We start from the raw sequence: 21,692 nt of genomic DNA, 5'->3' as shown, positions 1-21,692 counted from the left end.
CATTACAGTCATACATATATATACATGCATCCGTATTGGCTTATCCAATACCCCTAGATCACACTTGATTTTACCATAAATCCATCACAGACACTGACTCACACCCTCCAGTGTTACAGTATTTCCAACACCCCACCCTTGCTGCCCTGACAGATTGAGCTTAATATTCACCCAATGGTTAGTCGGGGCACTAGAACAACTCCCAAGGCTTCGGATATACACGCATCGGTAAACAACCTTTACACACACGCAGTTCTGTGACACATGCAAATTCAACTACAGCCAGCTTGTCTCATGTTCCCTTGCCTCCTCTGCTCGCCACATTGTTTTCTCTTGTTCCATAAATCTTAAATGCCTGTTCTCTTCCTACTTTTTCTGAAACTGTGATTTTTTTTTTTAGTTTGCTGGCAGAGATGTGATCAGAACAGACAGAAGGAAATAAAAGAATATTAAGAAAATGAGGATTTCCCACTAGAAATTGCAGTTGTATGGCAGAAATCTTGGAAAAAATCTGACATGCGTGATAATTCATCCTCCCTGCCCGGCTGTGTCTACCTCTTTCTGCGTCTATGTCGTTGTCATATAGATTAACACATATTTCACCCGACCACAGACATTACTTGACGACACACATATCAATTTCCTCCCCTCTTCTACCCCAATTTTTATTACCTTCTCATTTATAAACACCATCTTCTCTGTCCTTTGCTGTGCAACTACCAGACTTATTTAAAAGGCAGGAAAACGAGCTGAAAACAGTTATTTTCCCATCAGAAATGAATGAAAGAGTTGGATGTGCACAACATAAATCAAACTAAATCCTTAAAATCACCCAGTGCTGACTCCGTCAAAGTCCCACATTCGCTCTCATTCAGTGACTTTTTCCCCTCATATCTGTCCCCTCAACATTCTGCCTCCCTTCTTTGCCCCCCATAAATCCCCTCTACTCTCTACTCCAATTTCCCCCTGCTTCAGTGTCCTCAGATCCACCAATTCACAGCTTCTCTCACATCTCCCATCCCCATCACTTTCCTCTGTCGTTACTCTAATCTCCCCACTGCCGCCGGTGCGTATGCGAATGAGTGTGAAAACACTAACCTGCCCTTCTGGCATGCAGAGCAGAGCCAGGCTTTGTCCCTCTTGCTGTAGGTGCAGCAGGTCTTGCAGACGTTGTACTGGCAGTCCAGGCACAGGCGCTTGGGGTTGAGCAGGAAGGTGAAGGGCGCGCAGCAGCGGATACAGCAGTGCTCGTTGAAGCGGTGCTGCTTGGAGAGGATGGAGCATCTGCTGCCTTCCTCCGCCAGCTCCTGCTTCATCTCACTGAAACCAAGAGAGAGAGAGAAGAGAGAGAGAGAAGAGAGAGAGAGAGAGAGAGAGAGAGAGAGAGGGAGAGAGAGAGGGAGGGAGAGGACATGAGGGGGAGGGGGAGAGAGAACGAGAGGGTGGTGAGCGTCTGATCGTAGAGAGGTAGAACGTGAAAACGGCGATGCAGAATAATTGGAGATGCTGTGGTAAATGAAAAATTAAAAGAGGGGGATATTTAAACAAGGAGTGGGGCTGGGGGAGGGCAGAAGGGGTCATGGGTTTGGTGGAAGCACTTCCCCACTCCCCGTTTCCCTCCATCCCTCCTCCCCGCCTCCCTCTCTCTTACACTGATTCTGTGGAATTAACGTGATGGCTGACATTTCAATTTGGGAGGACCTGTCATGCCCTGTTTGCCCACATCAGTCAAAACACAGCTGATGAGAGCACGGCATGCACGTCCTCTCCATCCTCAAACGAAGAGGCATTTCTGTTAACTAAGGCATGGGCGGCACTGTGAGGACGAGGATGACGGTAATAAACTGGCATAAATAGCGCTAAGTTGAAGGTCCAATACACACAAACTAGGCTGAGAGGAAAGCAGCATCAATGAAAAGCCTCCACAGTCACACTGGAGAGCTGTTCGGGCTTCAGTCCAAAAATTACAGTTTGAAAGTACAGCAGCGAAGGAGCAGTTAAGAGCAGCACAGACTCGCTAATCTTAACGCCTCAGAGAATTGTTCCGACTAATGAACTATTAGGATTATAGACTGAAATAGTTGACCAAAGCTTGTTTAAAAATCAAATAAAATCCACAGCTGACACTGACTTTCCGACAGCTGCATACAACTCACTGTGCACCATGTTGTGTGAATTCTCTCACATTTTGTGCATTACAAAACATTGATGTTATCAAGGTTTTGATATTTCATGACTGATAAAAAGACTGGATAATATAAGTTGTTAATCAGTGCTATAACCAGTAAAGCAGCCTTGCCTGCGCTCAGTTGTTCACATAAATTATGCACACGGGTTTTTCCTCTGTAGGATTTGTGCTGACTGAGCAATGCCCCATAGGCAGAGGCTACAATAAATTATGTAATGTTTTGCATTTATATCATAAACCTTTTATGATCAGTACATATTGCACTCATGTTAATGATATTTAAAATAACACACAACAAGGAGGGGAGCTGAGGTGACACATTTAGCCATGTTTACACTATCAAACATCAGCTGATATCAGGCGTGAACAGAGGCCGAGGTGCAGAGATCGAGCTGTTGCTGCTGGGAAGGTGTAAAAAGTGCGTTCAGCTTGAATCGGCGGTGAGTAAATTATTTAAGCGACTCTTCTATATGCTGCACCCAGCCAGGAGGCGCGCTGCTCTCACTGATCCCATGCAGATGCCGTGTATGGTATATGCCGACAACAAATACATGCAAAACATAGACAAAATACCCATTACAGCCATCAAACAAACCAACCCATGTGTGTTGTAACGCTCCCACATGTGCAAAAGATGTGTGTACGCATTCGTGCTAAACTAAACCACAAGTCACACAAGGAAAATTAAATGTATGGCACAACAGAATGCTGAATGAACCATAGTGTGAATTTCCTGTGTAATATGGATACTGTATGTGCGTCTGTGGAGCCAGCGGGGGTAATGCAATCTCCTGCTTCCCTAAGTTATTAACGCTGCTCCTCAAGCAGATCCTCTGCTGCCTCACTGATTGCTTTTCATATGCATCATTAGACGCAGCATATTAACAAGACGAACAAACCATTTCATATACAGTGTCATGTGAGAATGGGTGGGGGGCGGGGGGTGAGGTTTGAAGGGCAGAGGCTGGCATATGCATGTGTGGATACTGGCATGCACACAGATATTTACCAAGATGATCAAAAGGAGTTTTTATATTCAGCATACACAAGGTCACAGCTGCTGGGAAATGCTGGCTCCCGATCAAATTAAAACAATTCAAACAAACCTCCAAGTAGCATGAAAGAGACTTTTCTTGTTTGAGCTGTAGCATCTGCTCCACAAAACATATATACACACCCACGACGGAGCAAGCCAAATATCCGCAGCGTACATTTATATCTCAACAACTCCAAGACGCCGTTGCCTGGAAATCATTTCCTTCAGGTCTGATTAAGATCAGGTTCCATTTTGCTTCTCTGTGTCTGCGATATGGGTTTAATGAACAGCCCAGCAACGATGGCTAGCTCCAGCCGGTTAATTAAATGAGTGGGTGAATATACACATATATCCAAGGACAAGGGGGGGGGGGGGGGGGGGGTTGTTATGCCTGGCATCCCCTTGCATTAACTCACATCTCTGTTAATGAGACATGAAAACCTGTGCTCATCGAGCAGCCATGACTGTAGAGACATGCGGGTCATCCAGGTGCCACTGAGGACCAATTAGCTCATGAGAAATAACTGCAGTCACGCTTATTAGCAACGTGGCCTTCTGAGCTACAGAAATTTGTAATGTCAACAAGCGTTTATAGTTATTCAGCTAAATCGTAACCATTTAACATTCAAACAGACAAATTCAAGTTGGATACGGACAATGTTGAAACACTGGAGGGTATCTTTGAATTCCGAATTACTGCAAAAATGCTACTACATGCTAAGCTAAGCTACTACGTGGACCTTGTGATAAGGTCGTTTTCTCAACGGCTGCTGGTAAAGAATGAACTTTAAACCCGAAGCTTTTAAGACAACAAGTCTTTGAAGTCTTTAAAGTGCTAAGAAAAAATGGCCATTTCAAGATCTGCAATTTCAAAGCTGAAGAGCTGCCGCTACGTCTGACATCTCTCCTTATTTACCATATTCAGTGTCCACTGTCTGAGTGTCTGTGTTTGTAATATATGCACACTATGAATTCTAATTTAGTGATCACAGTAAACTACTGAGTGTCTATTATGGAGGAAGCAGTGAATGAGGGGGTTGCACAGTGATTTTTAAGTTAAACTCATTAACATTCACTCTTTCATCCTCAAGTCAAGGCTAAACCACAAATTTTCATTTATTCAACAAGGTCGGTGATTCGATGAAACGCAGCTTGTTCAATATGCGCCTGTAACTGTTAATCAATCATCAAAATATAGTGCAGATTAATTTTCTGTCAGTCGCCTAATGGATTAATTGTTTCAGCTGTAGTCAAATTTACCCACAAGCTGCATTTGACCAGTTCAACGCCGAATCAATACCCGTGCTCTCATGGGCAGGACTGCTACACAGGTTTTAAACAAGGAAATTAAACTTTTATTTCAATCAATCTGTCCAGAATCAAGCTTTGGCACACAAGTGTCTGCAAGGAAAGAGAAGGACGATGAAAAAATTCTGACTAACCGCAGATCAAAGCCAATTTTCTCTCCCCTGCATCTGCTAAATGCTTTTCAGGAATACAAGGTTAACTTCAGACAAAAGCAGGCGGCACTCAGTGGCATTCTGAAAGCTCTGAACATCAGACGCACACATGTACAGAGCAACCTTTAGTTTGTTAGTGCCGGGAGTTCATCGTGTTTATTAGACAACTCAAGACTTGCCTTAATATCAACAGGATCCATTGCTTTAGCTCTGGACAAATTTAGAGCAGCAAAGTTCTTTGGCTGCTGAAAGTTTAGAAGACACCAGTCTCTTGAATTAAAAACTATTGATTATGCAAATGAGTCAACGCAGCTCATGTGTCGAGGGTACAGTTGGTTTGAGAGGGGAACAGAGTGCACAGAGCTGAATACCAATTCATTTTCTAATTTAAAATCAGGGCAGCAGATGTGGATTTAATGTTATGTAGTGTATTTCTGACAGCCTGTCACTACTGGCAAATATTATTTGTGTTGAAGATCTATTAGCTCGTTTCTCTCTCATCTCTCATTTCCCATCAAAGTCTGCCCTGCTTCTCCCTCTCTCACTCTCTGCTTGCGATCTATTAACATAGTCATTTTTCTTTCCATTCCTCTCTTTCAGCCGGCAAACAGACAGAGCAAGGCTCAAGTCTGAAGTTGAATTAATGTTATGGGCAGTTTTATAATCAAGATAACGACATTTTGAGGTCCAGCGTCAGCCTGGCCAGAAAACAATTGCAGTTTTTTGAAATGATGGATCGCCCTCTCAGCAGCTGTTCTCCTGCTCGGTGCGACGCTTCAGAGCTACACCTCTCAAAATGGATGCACTGCTGACCAACACACAACTGGAAAGCAATGTGATGAATCAGCCGAGGTGTTTAACATGAAATTTTATGCTAATTCATTGGAAATTCATAGAGACCAATTCGTCCCACGGTCTGTCTCGCTCTTCCTCCTCTCCAGTCACATTTCTGTTTTCCCTGGCCCCTCAGTGCTGCTCTCCACTTATCCGCCACATGCCCTCGCACTGTCTCTCATCTCCCCATCACCTGCCTGCCCCACCCCACCACACACCTGTTCTTCCCTCATCTGCTCTGCAGTTGCCTGGACTTCCCAGCCCACCTCCTCACATGTAACCCACCATCAGCCTCTCAGGACATGTACTGGCCTACTTCCTTTGTTCCTTGATTGTTAAGTCAGCACCATGTGCATCTATTAGCTTACCTCTTGATCTTCTGGGATTGACTTTTTGCCTGTTTATTGGACTCTGAATATCTGCTTCCTCTGTTTTGGATTTGTTTGCTTGTGTTGGACTGCCTTCTGGTTTTGACCCTCACCTGCCTGCCTATGTCTGATCCTGTCTGCCTGCATTTGGGTCCATCCCTATTGCACACATCACCCTTAACACATGTACCTATATTGTACAAGAACAGTTAAGTAACACCAACACAAATCAGTAGCTGTATCATGGCTATGGTTTAAGAAAAAGCTATTTCTGGGGCTGAAGATGACTAATGAGCACCTGAATATCAATCAAAACAGTACAACGTTGTTAGTATCTTTAAATTGAACATTTAATTCCAAAGGCATAATACCTTTGGGGTTTGATGCAGCAAATAACCTTAGAGAGCAGTGCCATCCACCTCCAAGCATAAGGAATGCAAAGTAATTATTGAGCAAATAGAGAGGGGCTATTAAAATCCGAAATGGCATAAATTGAACCCCGTTTAACACCACAAAGGGGGCTGTTAAAAGCATTTTTTCCCCCCGACACTGCACATGGATTTTTCAGCACGGCAGGGCTAAGTATTAATTTGTAGAGCCTTACAATACGCTTAAGAATAAACAAAGAAGGAGAATGTGGAAAAGACAGGCAGCCATGTTGGGGTAATGTCAAACCCAGTGTTAGTACAGCCGAGCAGAGGATCCTGGAGAAAACTAGCGTACAATATGCCAGAGAGTCTTTGATCAGTGATCCGCCTGCTGCAGTGGAAACCCACAACACCAGCATCTACTGCTCACCATTACACCAGTAAATCATAGAGGCCTGGAGCAGAGACATGTGGGAGCACACCTGGCTGATAGAAGCGTGTGCAAAGTGTGTTTTTATTGATCTGGATCGATGTGCACTGTACTAAACGCACTTAGTAATTGTGCATTGATCGAGGGTTTAAGGCAGTTTTAATTGAAAGTGGCCAATTTGTGAAGATGTTGCTTCTCTCTGTAGATCGGCGTGTGTGTATACTCAGCTAAAGCCTGTACGCAGGGATCCTTTCCTGCTGTTATTTGGGCTGAAGTAGCATTAACACACTGTGCTGTGTGTGTGTATGCCTATGAGTGTATCTTATGTGTGCATGCATGCATTTCTATCTTCGTGTACACCCCGTGTGCATTAGAGCTGGAAGAGTTCTTATCTGCTCCAGGGTGAAAAAAAAAGCAATGAGAATGGGAACAAATTTTTAGCTCAGTCCAAGCGCAAAATTTGCATTTGGACCCCGACTGGGTGAAGCGGAGTTTCACAGTTCATCCGACTTGAATGCCAGCTCCATGCGAGAGCAGAGAGAACCGCTGTAGACGATCCCAACTGACGTCCTCCTCTGCAATGCAGTGGCAGAATGGCACGCGGGTCATAAATTTCAAGGTGTAGAGGGTTTCTGGTGTTTGGCTGTTGGGATTGTCGGCAAGCTGTTGATTAAGGTGTAACTATAGGACGGCTGGTGAGATGAGATTGTATTGCTTGTAGGTGGAGGAGGTGGACATCTCATCTGCAAGGACGTATTTCTATGTATTTGTCACTTTTGGATTTTCAGTGAGAAATGAATAAATATTTAAATAACTGAGCTAAGGGATATAAAGTAACCCCAAAAGTCTATGCCCAGTTCTCCCATAATGTCAAAACTCCTTTCCACACTCCACAGTACAACTTATTTGACTGTACATCAGCACTTTCATCCATGAGACGTTTGAAAAATGGCAGTCCTGGCCAACTCCAGAAAAATCAGTGTAAGTATATCTCTGACAACAGCGGAGACTTTCGAGCTGAGATTCAGCCAACAAGGTAATTTTCTCTGACCATCGCCATCTGTAAAATCAAGGGCTGAGTGACTGACTGGAAATGATGGAGAGCTATAATCCCTGGAGCCTGTCATCTTCCTCCTCACTCTCCTGAGTCACACCTGGAGGACTGCCATTACCTCCTGCAGGTTACTCACTCTAAACACAGCGGGGACCGGAGTTTATCTCACTTTTATTACAGCAGCAGCGGCGGCAGCAAGTAATTTTAATTCATGCGTTCAGCATCCATTCTTAATCTTATTTAATGAAATAAGTCCCGATTAGATTAGAAATGTCATTTAGCCAAGATACGTGATGAAAAGAGACTGTCAGGTGTAGAATATCCAAAAAATATATTCATCAGCATAAACACAAAGTTATGTCTGCAAAGACTAAATTCACTTCACAATACCTAAACAGCAGTACCACATTTCCCTTCAGCAGCTGGTAAATTAATTACAGTGTGCCTATGGTCTTTATACTTTTATGTTTTTCACCATGACTGAAGGGAAAGAAAGTAAAAAATGTCCTCAGACTGCAATTGGAATTTCCACCAAGTACAAGATAACTAATGACAAGGAAATAGACCCAGAATAGCTTTATAAATTAAAGAGGAGATGAATAAAAGTACACTTGCACAGAGTTAAATAATAAACCAGGCGATACAATACAAGTTGCGATGATGAGAACTGTTGCTGGTGTTTGGAATAAACATCAACGCTGCATATTATTATACTATATTACTAAGGCGCAGAAGAATTACGAGGGAGCATGCAAATGCAAAACACTGCCAGAGTCTACATGCTAATGGCTCTGTGAGACTGTACTTGGATACATCAGTGTTTTGAGTTACCACACCCGCAATGACAATGCTAACATGCTGCATTTTTACTGGAGAAGTTCAAACTTTGACCTGATGATGGCACTGGACCAAAAGTCAGGGGGCCACCAAAGTGATCACAGTTCATCCTGAGGGGGACTTGAATCTTTGTAGCAAATTTCGGGGTGATCCATCCCATAATTGTTGAGATATTTCAGTCTGAAACCGGAGCCTTGCTGCTGGCAGTTCCTCACTCTTTGGAACTCTCCTGAAACATCATTACTTATAAATCTGACTGAGATAAAAACCTAGTTTTAAACACTGAGCTGAAACTTTTTGTATTTTGTAGAGGAATGTGGCTAATTTATACAGCATACATTATTAATCATGTTCATTTTTCTGTGGTGGCCTTGGTGGGGTTTATTCATCCACTGAATGAATAAAGAGGAAACACAGACTTGCTCGCTTTTCTCTTTGCTTCTCCCTCTCTTTCATCTTCAAAATACAGTGGAGTGAATAACAGGCACAGTGGATGCTTTTTAATGCACAATACGTCTTCTTTCTTTTAGGTAAGCTCAAGGTGACCACAGCAGGGATGGCGTGATGCTGCTGCTGCTGCTGGTGTTGATCTCCCTTCCTCTGTCTTTCACACACATATGGATACTCGGATCTATGAAATATCAAAGCGAGAATAAATCCCAGAAGTATTCAGTTTGCTAAATGTCAGAACACCCCCCTTCTTGGATGTGACAGCCTGCTGCTAATACTGGTGCTACTGCATGTGTGTGTGACATTATACGCAATATATTCTTCTGCTTTGCATGTGTGAGAGCAACTGCGTGCGCACGTTTGCACCTGCTCAAAGTGCACAAGAGAACTGTGGCATAAAACAGGGTTAGCTTGTGCCGCTGGAGTCCAAATGGAAACACCCGCCCCCCTCCTGAACCGCCTGGTAAGTTTTTCCACGGGGGCTCATTCTTGCAGCATCACCAAGCACACATTAAGACCTGCTCCATCCCTTCACACACATCACACCAAGCCTGCAGGCTTTCCAGCCCGTTGAACTAAGAGGCATGTTAGTAAACACGGTGGAGAAGAAGACACATATGCAGACACGTAAGCACGAGTGGATGAACACAAACAGGCACACATGTATAAGACACATGGGGACATAGACGGCTCTGTGAGTGATGGCGCTGTTCCTATAGGGACACTGAGGCACAGTGCATGAAAACACTATGATGCACGCCAGGAAACAGGAAGCCAAAGCATGTGTTTCTGATCAATAGGTCCAGCTGAGACTCCATACCAAACTGACTGCATGAATATGAATTGTTTCAATCAATTCAGTTCACTTAATTAAGATGATGCACTGTAACTACAGCCACCTATGCTATTCACAACACTGCATTAACCTATTGAACCAGCCTGAGAAGCCGAGCAGTCTTCTCTCACACAGGTGATGCATTCGATCTGCAGAGATTTCCACAGCACTTGCAGCTACAATCGACTGCATTAGTATAATCTGGTTTTAATTCAAAGAAGTTGGCACCCACACTTACAGTAAGTGCACACATGGACTAACGGTGTTATCAAAGCATATGCATATACTGGGAGTGTTAATATTGACATGGCCAAATGCATTTTTAATGTTGAGTTTATCCACAGCTTTACAGCAAAGTCAGAGTAATTATTAAAGGATATATGCAGGAGGAGAATCAATTACACACAGCTTCCAGGCAGATTATCAGACTAACACTGGTTTAAGATAATGTCAAGATCACAATTAACTCTTTCCTGTCTTTTTCCAACATCATGTTTAGTTACAATTTCTCTAGTTTCATCTCTTTTATTTTGACCTTGTGTGATTTCTCCTCTTTCTCCAGCATCTGCCCATCTACAGCCTTTTTCCTGAGAATTTGTGACTTTTCAATGCCTTTGAAACCCCCGTGCTGCCATTAAAATTGTGCGTTACACACTCCAGCTATGGCGAAGTTACCCACTGAGCTCGAAACATTGGCACTCCTCAGCTTCTCTATCCCTCCACTTCCCCCCATCTCCTCTCCTCTCTGTGAACCCCAAGCTAAAGCGAAGCCTCAGGGCGACGGGGCGACTTCTCTCTGAACCAACTTTGGCTGCCGACGATTATCCAACGCGCCAATAATGAGCCCTCACTTTGGGAAACAATCCAAGTCAAATGTGTGCTCCGCTGATAACGTTTCCAATCAGAACGGCCTGCCTGCGTGGCAACTATGTGGGAAAATGAGAGAGAGATAAAGAGGGGGAGAAAATAATGTGCATAGACGGTTTACTGCAAACTTAGCAAGGTGTGGAGATAATTTAGAAGTGAGGGAATTCATTCATTTTGCATTCTGGTGTTATTGTTTTGACCCTGCAATTACTCGTTAGTGACCGATTAAATTCAAAGAGAGGAATGTGTATTTCATTTGACCATCCCTTCTCTGGAATGGGCATAATGGTTTTCCAGAATATTGAAACAGTTGCACAAGATTAGGTGTTCAGAGAGGAAATGGACAAAATATGACTGCAAAGCTGCTTCGTATGACAAAGTTGGAAATGCATGAAAGACAAATTGAGGTCAAAATCCTCTAAATAAGCAAAAACTCTACTTTTGAATCGTATGAAATCGAATGTATTCAGTGTGCAGGTGCATTTTTTTTATGTATCAGATCAGAATTTTGCGACACACACGTCTCACCTCCCTGAATCCACACCTCAATCCCTGTCACACACTTCATCAAACACTCTATTGAAGCTCCATCATGCCTCTGTCCATTCATCCCTTCATCTCCTCTTTCCAGCCACATCTCAGATTAGCACCTGCAGCTCTTACAAGCCACAATAACAGGCACAGATTGTTCTCTCCTCTGCTGAATAATCTCTATTCACACAGGAAAATCCAACTCAATATGTCAAGAATGCTGCTTAAGCATCAACCTCACAGAGAGATACCAAGCGAGGAAGGGAGAGCGGTGGTTCCTGAGCACACATCCAACACCAGCGCCTCCATCGGGGGGGGATGAACTGTTTGTAGCGAATGGGAGAGTCAATCTGTTGGTAGGCAGCCACAAGGGAACAATGGCAGTCTACAATATGGTGCAAATATGCTACGGCATGTCAGTCACAGTAATACATGGGACTCACCAGGTGCTCTTTTAAATAAACCTCTTTTCTTTACAGCTGTAAAACTGAAAATGTCATATATATTTACAAAAAAAAAAAAAAAACTTTCTTAGAATCTTAAAACCTCCATCAACATCAGCAGCTTCAGGCCCTTTATCTCGCTGTTCAGTGCTAACATTAGCCGCAATTGTACCAGTTACACAATATGCTGCGTGGTGCATATTAGCCATGGTGTACGAATGCCGGGTGTGAGAGGATGTGCTGCTGTATATTAAGAGGAGGCCTGGGATAGCCGCCAGGGAACGAGTGGCTATTTCTGTGGCAACAAAGACGCAGAGCTACAGAAGAGCATCGTTCACTGAATTCCCCTGTGATGAGAGAGGAGAGCTGCATGCAGGGAAAATAAAGAAGGAATGAACAAGGATAAGACAGACAGAGAGATAATTAGGGCCGAACCAAGCAGAAGAGAGGAGGGAGTTATTTTTGGGAGATGCCAATTCAATTATGAGAGATGGTGGGGGGTGGGGTGGGGTGGGGGGGTATTACTGCAGGCTCTGACATAATGGGGGCCCTGGGCTCTTGTTCTGACCAGGACTCCAGACTCTGAGGGAGCCTGACTGGCAGCCATAGCCCACCTACTGTACCTTAGAGAGAGAGAGAGAGAGAGAGAGAGAGAGAGAGAGAGAAAGAGAGTATGTGTGTGTGTGTGTGTGTGTGTGTGTGTGTGTGTGTGTGTGGGCTGAGACAAAGCATAGTCTATGTGGATCCATGACAGATTTGACACATGTCACATTACACCACACACCCACACTGAGCCACATACACGCACACACATTTGTAATTCTATCCTTGTAAGGACACACATTACAACTAAATGCCTAAGCCAAGCCCTTAACCTAATTCTAACCTAACCCTTAAAACTAAGTCTTAACCTTCAAACAGGCCTTTGAAGGTCTGTCAGAATTTGAGGACAGGCCACAATGTCCTCACTTTCCACAAAAATGTCCTCAAGCTCTAAAACTCAAATGGCTCTCACAAAGATAGCTGTACACGTACACACACAGACACACATCAGTTCAATCCGTTACACACTCCGGCACAGGAAGGAGGAGGCCACGTCGACTCTACATTACATACACAGATATAGAGACAGAATCATATACACACACGCAGCTTCAGTGTGACTGATGGTTGTGTGACACCCACCACCGTGCTTCATTTTCAGGTCCAGTGAGAGCAGCGTTTGTCAGAGGTGATTTGGGGCGAGACAAGGCACAATGTGGTATTGAATGTGGGAAAAAAAAGCTATTGATTGCAGACTGAGAAAGGAGGGTATTTGTATCTGCGCAGCACTTTTGATTTGAGCACCAGAACGACCGCTAATGACAAAGAGCAGGGGGGCGGCACATTTTATCGGTGCTAAGTGCATTTTGCATGAGTGCCTCAATTCAACGGTGAATTCAGCAATGGTACACTTGCCAATTAGTGATTCATAAAGACAAAACAATGAAAGAAAATCAGTGAGGAAGAGAAATAACAGACTTGGCAAATGAAAGGTATAAAAGGAACAAACAAAACAGTAAAATGATAATGACCGATATGTCTGTGGAGCTCTGTTTGCTAATGGATCAGTGTTGATAACACACCAACAGGCCTAATGCACTTCCCAAGGCTCACAGACATGCATATTGGCTTTATGATAATACAGTGCAGGTGGCGAATCAATAGAGTCAACAAGACAGAGCCGCTCATACTGTGACAAACAGTGCATGTCAGGCAATGTGAACTTGCCCCAGGCCATTCACACACCTCCACTATGCAGAGACGCAAAAAGCAATAAAAAATGTCTTTATTCACTTTTTCTTATCTTTCCACGTGGAAAAAAAAACAGTTCCTGGATCTGTTTCTGGCTCAGTCAAAGCTGCACCAAGATCAAGCACATACTGCACACACACCTTTCCAAAATATCAGCTTTTTAAGAACGATAAGGCACATCTGAGCGTACAGGGGATTGACAGCAGCTGAGTATCTTTGTTACATTGATAACTAAATTAGATTACAAAATGGAGTTTTGCAAGAGTCTGAACGAGTGTAGAGGCTTTATTTAATAAAGTTTGCCTTCAAGAACTCCAATTTTCTCATCACATAGTCATTTGGCATTCTATTGAAATGGATTTAACCTTGTACCAGAGCTTTACAGAGCTGAGCTGCAGTGAACTCTCTGATGTTCTAGCGTCCTTATATAACCCAGTAGAACCATTTATAAATACAATTATCTCTGTCTCAACACACACAAACACATAATACTCTATTTATGATATCTAGACAGCTTTCACCACAGGGAGTCCGGACCACACTGCGGTCTTGTCCTTTCAAGCCACGCACATTCATTTCCAGAGTGGTTATTATTTCCTGAGGCTCTCTTGCCAATAAAACGTTTCTTTTTCTTCATCTTAGGTGGAAGTGTGCAAGTGTGTAATCTAACAGTTACACAAAAAATTACATGGAGGCCTTCGTGTTCAGCCAAACCGAAACATATGCTCACACGCACCTGAAATACTCTGCAGCAAACAATCACACAAGTCAGGCTTCTGGGATTTGGAGAAAGAGCAAGAGAGAGTGAGTGCAAAGGAAAAGGCATTATGGAGAGAAAATCACATCACTATGTCCTTGCTTCAGTCACCTTCAGTTTCTTATAGCGGTTGAGTTAGAGGGGAAGAGAGAGAGAGAAAGCTGAGAGGGGGAAAGAGATTTATCACAGCTGGACAGGTGTAGCTGATGCAGAGGTTGAATGACCGGGTCTACCTGGGGAATACTGCTACATGAAAGCAAACTAAAAAGTGTTTTACTCCAGCTATTACTGCATTTTTAACTCACTGTTTGCCCCTCAGAGTGCAGCCACACCAGGAGGAGTTGCAGCAAAAAAACCTGCGCGTTGATATGCTGGAACAGAGACACGCATGCATTCATGCATCCCAGCATGCACGTCACATAGCCCGGACGCTCTCGGCACACAGGGTACACAGGCCTCATAGAATGAGAATGATACCGCATCCAGCTGGAGGCAAAAATGGCTCATCCATTATGGGATGGTCAGAAGAGTCAGAAAGCTGTTTCTCATGGCATTCAGCTGCAGAGGCAAGCGGCGTCATTGCATAAAAGCATAAACGCCTGTCAGCTTACAGTGCGAGTCATCAGTGATGTGCAGTCAGGGTAGGCAGTGCTGATGATGAAGCTGGAATGAGTTTATTACTATGCATTTATACAGTTAGATTCCACCTGCTTTAGGTCTATGTGTAATAGTGTTTTAATCAAAAAATAAAGCAGAGAGCTCTCTTCTCCTAAATCTGCTCGTAAAAATGAAAATGTTAATATGTTCACACATGACAGGTTTTTGACAGTTTGGGTTTTAAGTCTATTTTGACGTGGCCTTGACTGTGCTGTGTCTTGGACTTGACTGCAGCTCTGGATCTAGGATGTCCCTGGCCAGTCATCTCTTCAATAAGTCACTTTAATGAAGTAACAAACCCCAGAGACAGCGATGACAAGGACTGACACTCCATCCATTCCCCTTCATCGGTAACCTGACATTGACTCATAGGTCACACTGTCGCTTATGGCCTTAAAGAGCAGAGAGACAGCTGCTTGCACATAGGTGTCCCTGTGTGTGTGTATGTGGGAGTTGAGAAGAGGACATACACATACAAGGGAACAGGTTGTACAGCAAGTTTTCAAAATGCCATAAAATGTCCTTATATATGATGGGAATGCAATAAAAACGGTAAATGTAATAAAATGCAGCCCACTGTCTGTTAGATGTGTAATGTAGTTTAATTGGCGTAATAACATTTCTTCAAAATGACAATTATTATTACATTGTAAGTTTAAAGTAAGCTCCATCTTTTATGATGTAATAACTCCTGGTTAAAGCAGTAATTGGATGTCATTACCTTATCTGACAATTCATTATATTATTACATTTTATTTTTGAGGCATTTAAAAGTGGAATATTTCACCCATTTTGACAGTTATTACATTAACCAGCAGCAAGCAGCACAATGACACAGTCTACCTCTTCGCTCCAATGCCAGCTATAATTTTCTCTGCACATTCTCACGCTCGATTCACACTGATATGGCACGTCTCTTGAACACTCAGTTGAGATCCAACACCGGCAGATCAGAGACTTGGCAGGCAGTTTGCTCTAGTCTGCATGCAAGGGCACGCTGTGTGTTTACTTCACCATCAGCGAGTGTCAACCTTCACAACCCCAACTCTCAGCTGAACAGACAGCCTCGATGGCAGCCATTTATCTCCCCATCTGATTGCCGTCAGCTGTCTCCCACTGCCAAGGAATGGGGCTGCCTTCAAAAAAGGGCAAAATACCACCAACTGTTAATGAACTGTGATGTAAACAGCTTATCGAAAAGCGGGGGTAAGTTTAGAAAGGGCAAAAAAGAGATGCGTTACAATCCACCGTGTAGATTGCAGCTTCTAGTTATGCCAGATGACAGAACAGCATAACAAAGTCAAAGTGTTAGTTCCTGAAAGGAAATATTTTATCATGCAGATTTTAACATTTTGATATCGATATTGTGAAAGCGTCAACTGTGGTGCCGAACCAGCTGAGAATTTAGGATAGAGCTGGTGATAATAGCATCTTTTTCTTATTGTTAAAAAGCCCCAGAAAAAAATGAAAAACCAAGAATGACTTGCAGCACTTTTCCGACTGCCTCGGCCTGTCTGTGGCTCTCAGCCATTCATTCCTACTGAAGACAAATCTTAAAAAAAAGGAAATAAAAAAATGGATCACAAATAAATACTTTCATTTTGTTGGGCACAGCTGGGCACTGTAGTTTTTATTTGCTGTGGCTCAGACAGGAGTACATTGTGTATTTGTTAGGGATGATTTACAGCTTCCGCCAAAGAAACTCAGACAAGAAAGGCTTAACTTACCTTCTTAAAGTTAAATGTTAAAGACACAATAAATATTTAAACTGGTGGCAAACATTAGTAGAGTAAAAGAAGCATCTATCGAACAAACCAACCAGAGCAAAAAGGTGAATAAATATTACAGTCTGGAGGTGGTCCATGGCTTGCTCATGTCCCACTGAAAGTCTACTGAAATATGATAATTTGCTAGCAGCCATAATAACTTGTGGTTTGTTTGTTTTTGAGTCATTCAGGCCTCTCATGGTCAAAAATCCTCTACTGTTGCTTTACACACAACATGCATAAGATTGAGAAGCTATGCAAGCATGTAGCGATGTGAAAACGCATAAAAAACAAAGCTAATCTCTGCAACAACAGCAACGAGAGAGAGAAAAAAAATCCCACCCACAGAAAGCTGTCAGCAGCTTCAAACAGTGCGTATCGATCCTCGCCTCTAATAATTCAGCTGCAGCTGAAGATGACCTTCTAAATTGACGACAGAGCCTTTCTTCCATTCGTTATGACCCAGCCTCTGACGGGGAGAGCTTCGGGAGAGAACACAGCTTGTAAACAGACAGTACCAAACAGTGCGCTTATTCATCTACTAGCTGCATTTAATGAGTGTAACTTCATTAACAACTCTAACTTCATTCAAAGCTTTTGTGTTTTGCAGCTTAATTATTCCCCAAAGGAATGATGAGACATCCACAGGAAGTTCTGGCACTCTCCGTCCTTGCACCCATTTTGGTTACAGAGAGTGTGAAGCTAGCGTAAAAGCAAATTTACCTCTAACAGTAAGCATAAGAATATGTAAGTCCAATATATTATACAATACAATAAGTGTAGATTTAGGCAGAGTTCTTTTAAAATAATAAAAAAACACCACAGCATAGTTGTGTCTGTTGGCTCGATAGTTTTTTCTTTTCCACTAATTATAACAGTCAATCATTAAATCTATAGCGGCTGCTTTATCTCACCATTTTAAAGCAGAACGTGTGAACTTATGAGTGGCTTCTAATTTATGGTACTAAATAAATCTAACACAACACCACAGTAGATTGAAAGTGTGTGTAAGAGTGTGGTTCCTCACACTCGCCACACATGTACATGGCAAATTGTTCCCTCGAGTGTCTTGTAGATGTTAATGAGGATTAACCTGGCTGGCAGAGACACAGAACGAGAAAATTATGGGCCTTCGCCAAGGGAAAGTTCAAAATTGATTCAGAAACAGAGTACAGATCAGGCTCTGATTTATCCTGCCAGAAATGGCCTCAAAAATGGACAAGTCTCTTGAAAAATGACTGCAGATAATTCAAGCTCTTATCAGCCATTGAAAACGCAGTCAACTAGTTAGCAAGGTAGATCCATGAGCTGTCTTTCCTGCATCCTATCTCTTTGTACAATATGATATCCTACTAACAATTCATTGGTAAAGGAATACAATGACATTTTGGGAAATAGGATTAATTGCATTCTTGCCAAGAGTTTGATAAGACAATCCATATGGTACAGCTAGCTTGCCACAGTCCACATTTTAAAAAAAAAATGCTATCAGTGGTCGCTGGTGTGACGTCATCGTTCCACGCCACAGGAAACGGCCCCGCAGCCCAGGAAGAAGCATGGAGGGAGGTAACCAGACTGGCTGGAAAAAACAAGCTCGTGGTGGCTGCTGAACTGGACTTCAGGGCTTGAATCCTGAAGTTTCATGCTGGCGAGCGATGATTGAATGTTGGACAGTGCTGACATGGTGGGGTCATCCTCCAGGTCCACGGAGCCGGCTGCTGGGGTTAAGGCATGTGCTCGTTTGGATGGCGGAGTAGTGGCTGGAGCTGAACCTGCAGCAGAGTTGCGGGAGCAGTTCTTCCTTTTCTCAGCAGCCACCCTCGGAACAAAGGAATTGGAAAAAACTGCAGATGGTTGTTTGCTGTGGATATTTTCCAAGAGTAATGAAAAAAGCTCTTCATGAAAAGCTCCAACTGGAGCCTGAATGTTACTCTTGGGAGTATTGAGAGCTTTACTTGCCAGACGAAGGCTTTGGCGAATGTGGACAGCATTCTCTTCCGAATTGGCTTACTCTGCTTCGGATACCTGCTGAGAATCCATGACGCAGTCGATCTGCCATGGGTCCTCATCGTGGACGGGGATCAACATGACGAGCAGCACAAGTTGAAGCAAACAATCTTGTTCTTCTCATATAGGTAGCAAAACGGCTTGCAGAGGAAGCAGCAGAGGGTAAGCAGGTTATGACAGCTTAAACAGAGTGCTCTGTTTAAGACGTGCCAATAAGGAACAATGTTGATGCTGATGTGGGCTGGTCTGAGATCAGCTGAGCCATCAGTGAGCTTGACCTCCGTGGCCTGCCTGAACTTGCTATGCTTCATTTGTGCAACATGGCCCCCTCATTTATGACCCACTCTGCTGCACTGGTCTGGGCAGAGTGTACATGGTGGGATGGGGTCTCTTGTGTCCTTAAAGTATCAGTGTGATGACAGGTGATGAGAGGACAACACTGGTGCCTCAAGTTAGAGAGACAGCGTGACAGACAGGATGACAGACCTCAATGACAGGACAATCTACAGGAGACAGTGGGACGGAGTGAAAGTGAGATGAAAGAAAGTAGACAGAGAGCAACGGGGAGAATGATAGAGAGGGTAAACAGAGGGGGAGGAACAGTGGATTGGAGCAAACAAACAGGGATTTCCAGATGAAAGTGGGTAGAGAGCAGAGACAATTCAAAAACGGATTATCATTTGGAAAGACTGTGTTTGTGTGTGTTTGTGTGTGCGCAACACACATGGATGAGTCATAGCTGGACTCATGCTTATTGCTACCAGTCAGTATGAAGAAATAACCCAACAATTCTGATCCGAAATTTACTGCATCACATTTAAGGCTCTTAGGATGTACACACTGCCTTGGTTATAAACAAAACTGCACATGTGCATCATTCTGCGTACATCAGTTTACATGTTTGTGTATCAGCAGACATCTGTACACATTGCTGGGATGACATGCAGAGATGAGCATCCATGCACTGCAGCTTAAAGCTGAACAAATCCTTATCTAGACATTAATCCCTATATTAAGACAGGCTTAGCTGCTGCGTAATGATACCTTGCTGGGTATGAGCATGTCGAGTATAATTTCAGGTTGACGAGAAGACAGAAATTTCAATTTCAACAAGCAATTTCCATATAAGACGTCTGCAAAATTCCAGATTCAATATCTGCAGGATAATATGCCCATTCTTTGAGATAATCATGGTTATAAATGCAGTATGTGTGATGCAGGGCAGAGAGTCTTCATTTGGATGGGTAATGCAATAACGAAAAAGCGGTTCCTCACATCACTGCGGTGATATGTTCATACGTGTCAGCCATACTGATGACTCCTAATCCAAAATCTCCTGACAAATGAAAACCAGCGTCATTAGCAGGTGTGACCGTCGTTATGGCAATGGGAAATGACTGACAAGTAAGAGTCGGAGATGAAGTGAGGGTAATTAAGGCTCACGCTCTTCAAACTACACACACACTGACTGGGATTTTCTCCTTGCTTTTCTGTTCTTGCCCCAAAGTATTTGGGTTTTTCCCTCATTTCCGATTTGCCTCCTCTCAATATCATTTTCACCTGTCACGTGTTTTTTTTTACACACACGCATGCGCACACACACACACACACACACACAGACACACACACACACACACAGTCCTACACACAAACACTGTAAGCCTGAAACTCCACACAGTGGTGGGCTGTATTACTCTATGAATCACCACTGCATCCTGCTGCTACTGTAGCTATACTTGTGTCCCACACAGTTCGATTCACACACAGCTACAGGCCTAATAGCCCCCGTAACCCTCTCTATGGTCACCTCTGGGCCCTCACACCCCTCACACCTCTACACCAAACTGTGAGATCCAAATTTATGCTGTCTTCTTACTATGCCAACATGGAAGGGAAAAATTAAAGGAAATGTTTGACATTTTGAGAAACTGACAACTGCACAAACCAGCCGCAAACCACAAATCCCTGGGTCAGTTCTCTGTCGTCCCCATCTGTGATGAGCCCAACATCTGCAGGGCTGTCAGAGAACTTTTGCAGGTGGCAGTTAGCTGATTTGTGTTTTAAGTCTGCAGTGTATTCAGTGAAGAGGAAGGGAACCAGGACTGTTCGCTGCAAGGCCCCACAGTCCTGTGTGCTCACATACTGTGGTTGGCTGGTGAGGTAGTCCATGATCCACACTGTGAGATGGCAGCTCTTCTTTATTTCCTCACCTAAAGACCCTCTGATCCTCGAGGACAGCCTTTATGTAAGGCATAATCCAGGGTTTGTTATCAGAAAAACAACTGGTGGGGATGGCCTTCTCCACACAGAAGTTGATATAGTCTGTCCTTCAAAGTCTCATCAGCCTCATTGGACCCTCTTTTCGCTGTGCAAGTGGCAGCTGGTTGCCTGTCTACAAGAGATTTGTCCAGCAGGTGTACCAGATCTTCTCAGGGAAGGGAGAGGTGATGGATTATATGCCTAGGTAATAAGTAATATGGCCTCATGCTAACAGCTAACAGCTCAATGTCGCTATTCCAGAGTTGTCTTTAATTGTGATGTGCCCAGAGTAACACCATTTATCATTAGCAATTGCTGGCATCCCTCCTCCCATCCTCTCTTTCCTTTGATCTATCCACCCACATCATCTGGAAACCGTCCAATGCAGCGTTCGTGTCCAGAGTTAGCGTGGTTAGTCATGTTTCCGTGAACAGCATGATACTACACTCCAGGTATTCCCACTGGTGCCGAGTCAGCCCTGCCAGGTTGTCCATCTTATTGGAGAGTGATCTTACATTCCCCATGATGATTGATTGATGGGAGGACTGGTTTGTAACGTCTTCTCCTGGAGTGGTGCTCAGCACTGGCACGGCTTCCTAATGTCTTCCTTCCCTGCTCGTGGGGAACATCAGGTCTCTCCCCAGGAAGCACCCCTGTGAGTGCTACCAGCTGATCCCTGGTGTAGACAGTGGGCCCATGGATGACTCAGGATCGCCAGACATGACTGTAAACAATGCTTAAACCAGCAGGA

At 43.6% G+C, this 21,692-nt stretch overlaps 1 protein-coding gene across 3 annotated transcripts in view; it reads right to left on the bottom strand.

Annotated features, from left to right (window-relative positions):
* The window catches only part of myripb (myosin VIIA and Rab interacting protein b), a 103,956-nt gene that overhangs the window by 53,418 nt on the left and 28,846 nt on the right, over positions 1 to 21,692 (bottom strand). For all 3 annotated transcript variants that reach the window (XM_076761627.1, XM_076761628.1, XM_076761629.1), the window contains exon 3: positions 1,099 to 1,320. In XM_076761627.1, coding sequence (XP_076617742.1) covers positions 1,099 to 1,320 — 222 coding nt within the window. The remainder of the gene's footprint in view (positions 1 to 1,098; positions 1,321 to 21,692) is intronic.

This window comes from Chaetodon auriga, chromosome 21 (assembly GCF_051107435.1).
Source record: "Chaetodon auriga isolate fChaAug3 chromosome 21, fChaAug3.hap1, whole genome shotgun sequence".
NCBI lineage: Eukaryota > Metazoa > Chordata > Actinopteri > Chaetodontiformes > Chaetodontidae > Chaetodon > Chaetodon auriga.
Note: the sequence above shows the minus strand (reverse complement) of the source record. Positions and strands in the feature narration are given on the sequence as shown.